Source organism: Myotis davidii, unplaced genomic scaffold (genome assembly GCF_000327345.1).
Source record: "Myotis davidii unplaced genomic scaffold, ASM32734v1 scaffold609, whole genome shotgun sequence".
Classification (NCBI taxonomy): domain Eukaryota; kingdom Metazoa; phylum Chordata; class Mammalia; order Chiroptera; family Vespertilionidae; genus Myotis; species Myotis davidii.
The window spans coordinates 3242921-3245290 of NW_006300164.1; the positions used below are offsets into that span (position 1 = coordinate 3242921).

At 62.2% G+C, this 2370-nt stretch overlaps 1 protein-coding gene across 1 annotated transcript in view; it reads right to left on the reverse strand.

The window, feature by feature from the left end:
- ADAMTS13 (ADAM metallopeptidase with thrombospondin type 1 motif 13) overlaps positions 1-2370 on the reverse strand; it is a 29095-nt gene that overhangs the window by 3853 nt on the left and 22872 nt on the right. Inside the window, 4 exon segments of the mRNA XM_015572373.1 lie at position 1; positions 3-80; positions 1567-1749; positions 2316-2329. The exon segment at position 1 is cut by the window's left edge and continues 438 nt beyond it. Of these exon segments, the coding sequence (XP_015427859.1) occupies position 1; positions 3-80; positions 1567-1749; positions 2316-2329 (276 nt within the window).

Genomic DNA, 2370 nt, shown 5'->3' on the forward strand with positions numbered 1-2370 from the left:
GCCGCACGCAGGCTATGGAGCGGGTGGCGGTGCCGAGGCCACAGCTGGCTGAGCATGGGCCACGGGACGTGACTTTCCACCTGCAGGAAAAGAGGCCCCAGGATGGCACGGCCCCTGGGCTCCCCGGATGGTCAGCCAGGCAGGTCCCAGGCCCCAGGCGGGGGCGTGCAGGAGGAGCTGACGGGTGTTCCTCTCTCCCTCTCCCTCTCCCTCTCCAATCAATAAAAACGCATCTTAAAAGAGAACAATGAAGCAGAGCCGAGCATCGTGGGCGGGAGCGTGTGCCATTCTGCACCCGTGCTCAGGGAGGGCCCCGCCGCCTGTTGGTTGACTCGAGCCTGAGTGAAGGGATAGCCCTGAGTCAGGCATCCCCAGAATGTTCTAGAACATCAAGGAGGCCAGAGTGGCCACAGCGACTTGCAAGGGGAGCCAGATCTCAAGTGTGTGAAATTCCCATAAATCCCAGATCACCTGCACCTCTAAATGTGCCGTGGGAAATAGTGGGGTACAAGGACGGCGACATTAGCACAAGCAATGACCTCAACAGACACTTTGGTAGGAATGGTAAATGAGTCACAAAGCTGCCTGTTTAAGACAACTTGATCTGGGGTGGGAATGGGGGAGGGGGAGCTAGCGGGTGTGGCAGACGCCTCCCGTGGATCCAACAGACGCAGGACTTGTGGACCTGGTGAGGGGCCGCCGGGAGGAACTCGGGCACCGCTGGTTAGCAAACTGGAAAAACAGAGCTTGCTCCCGACTTCCCAACTTACCCCAAATAAACCACAGATGAGCTCAAGGCCTTACATGTAAGAGTCTCATCCGTAAGGGGTGTTTCTTTAAAAACGAGAGGTGGGAGGAACACGTGGCACTATGAGGACATCACTGACCCTGTCACCTTTCTGTGCGATGCAAGAAAGCATGACATCATTAAAGTGCACAGGTAGCCCGGCCGGCGGGGCTCGGGCTGAGCCTCGGCCTACGAACCAGGTCAGGGTTCGATTCCAGGTTAGGGCACAGGCCCGGGTTGCGGGCTCATCCCCAGTGCAGGGCGTGCAGGAGGCAGCTGATCCATGACTCTCTCATCACTGATGTCTCTCTCCCTTCCTCTCTGCAATCGATATGTCTATTTAAAATCAAATAAAATGCACATGTACAATGAGGAAACCATGGGGCCTGTGGACGAGGCGAGAGCGTGTGTCCTTCCCGTGGCCCCAGCCTGGTCTCGGAGCTCCAGCCCCACTCCCCTACCCCGCTTCCTCCACCCCCACCCCTACCCCCACCGGCCTGAGCGCCATTCTGTCTGTGTGCCTGGTGCTTGGCTCCCCATTGGGACCACCTCAGGCCCCGCCCCACCTGCCTCCTCCACCCAATGAAGCGTCTGCCCAGCGCTACCCACACCCACACCCAGTTTGAACCCACAGCGCAGCCGGTGCGCTGGCCGCCATCTCTGGCACCTGGCACAGCCTGCTAGCTGGTCCCGTTTTCCGAGGACTGTGTTCTGAGCCACTGAGCCAGCCCTTAGTCCCCATGGCCCTGGCCTGGTGCCTGCACCCTGGGGCTGCTGACCTGGGCGGGCAGGGCTCCGGGCTGCAGGCCTCCTGCGGCTCTGGCCGAGGCAGTCCCTGGCACTGGGTATCCGGCAGGATCTCCTCGTCCTCGTCCTGCCCGTGGGCCCGGGCACAATACAGGATCCTCCGCGCCACCCCACCCCCACAGCTCACACTGCAGGCCGCCAGCTTGTACCGCCACCTGCGGCAAAGCGGAGTCAGGGGAGGACCCCGAGCAGCCAGGGGTCCCCTCCTTTCCCCACCAGGAAGGGCCCGCAGAGGCGCTCTCTCTGGGGGTCCACTGAGGGGCTGGCACAGTGGACTGAGAACATCAGAACCCATTTTACAGAAGGGGAAGAGGAGGACAGAAACAGGTGTCCAAGGGCAGTGGGAGGGGGCAGGGCACCCCAGTCCTGCTAAGATGTCTGTGTCCAAAGGGATCCCAGCCACTCCACCCCGGGGCCCGCCTCCTGCTGCCTTGGCCACGTGCACGGTCACACCCGTCACTAGCTGCTCCTGTCTGTCCGACTTATCGCCCGTTGCCGTCCCAGCATCTGCTTCAGGAGGGCAGAGGTGCTGTCTGTTGGTTCAGTGCTGTGACCCCTCGTGCCCCAGCAGTGCCTGGCACAGTGGTGCTCGGTAAGGAGCAGGCGATGACAAAACAAGCCATCCACCACGTGTGCCCACAGCACCCGGACCCGGGCCACGCGCTTTACCCACAGCCCCATGAACCCCTCGGACCACCTGCCTCCTGGGGGAGGGACCGACCTGGCGGGGCAGGGCTCCGGGCTGCACTCCTCGAGGCGGCTGGGCCGGGGCGCCG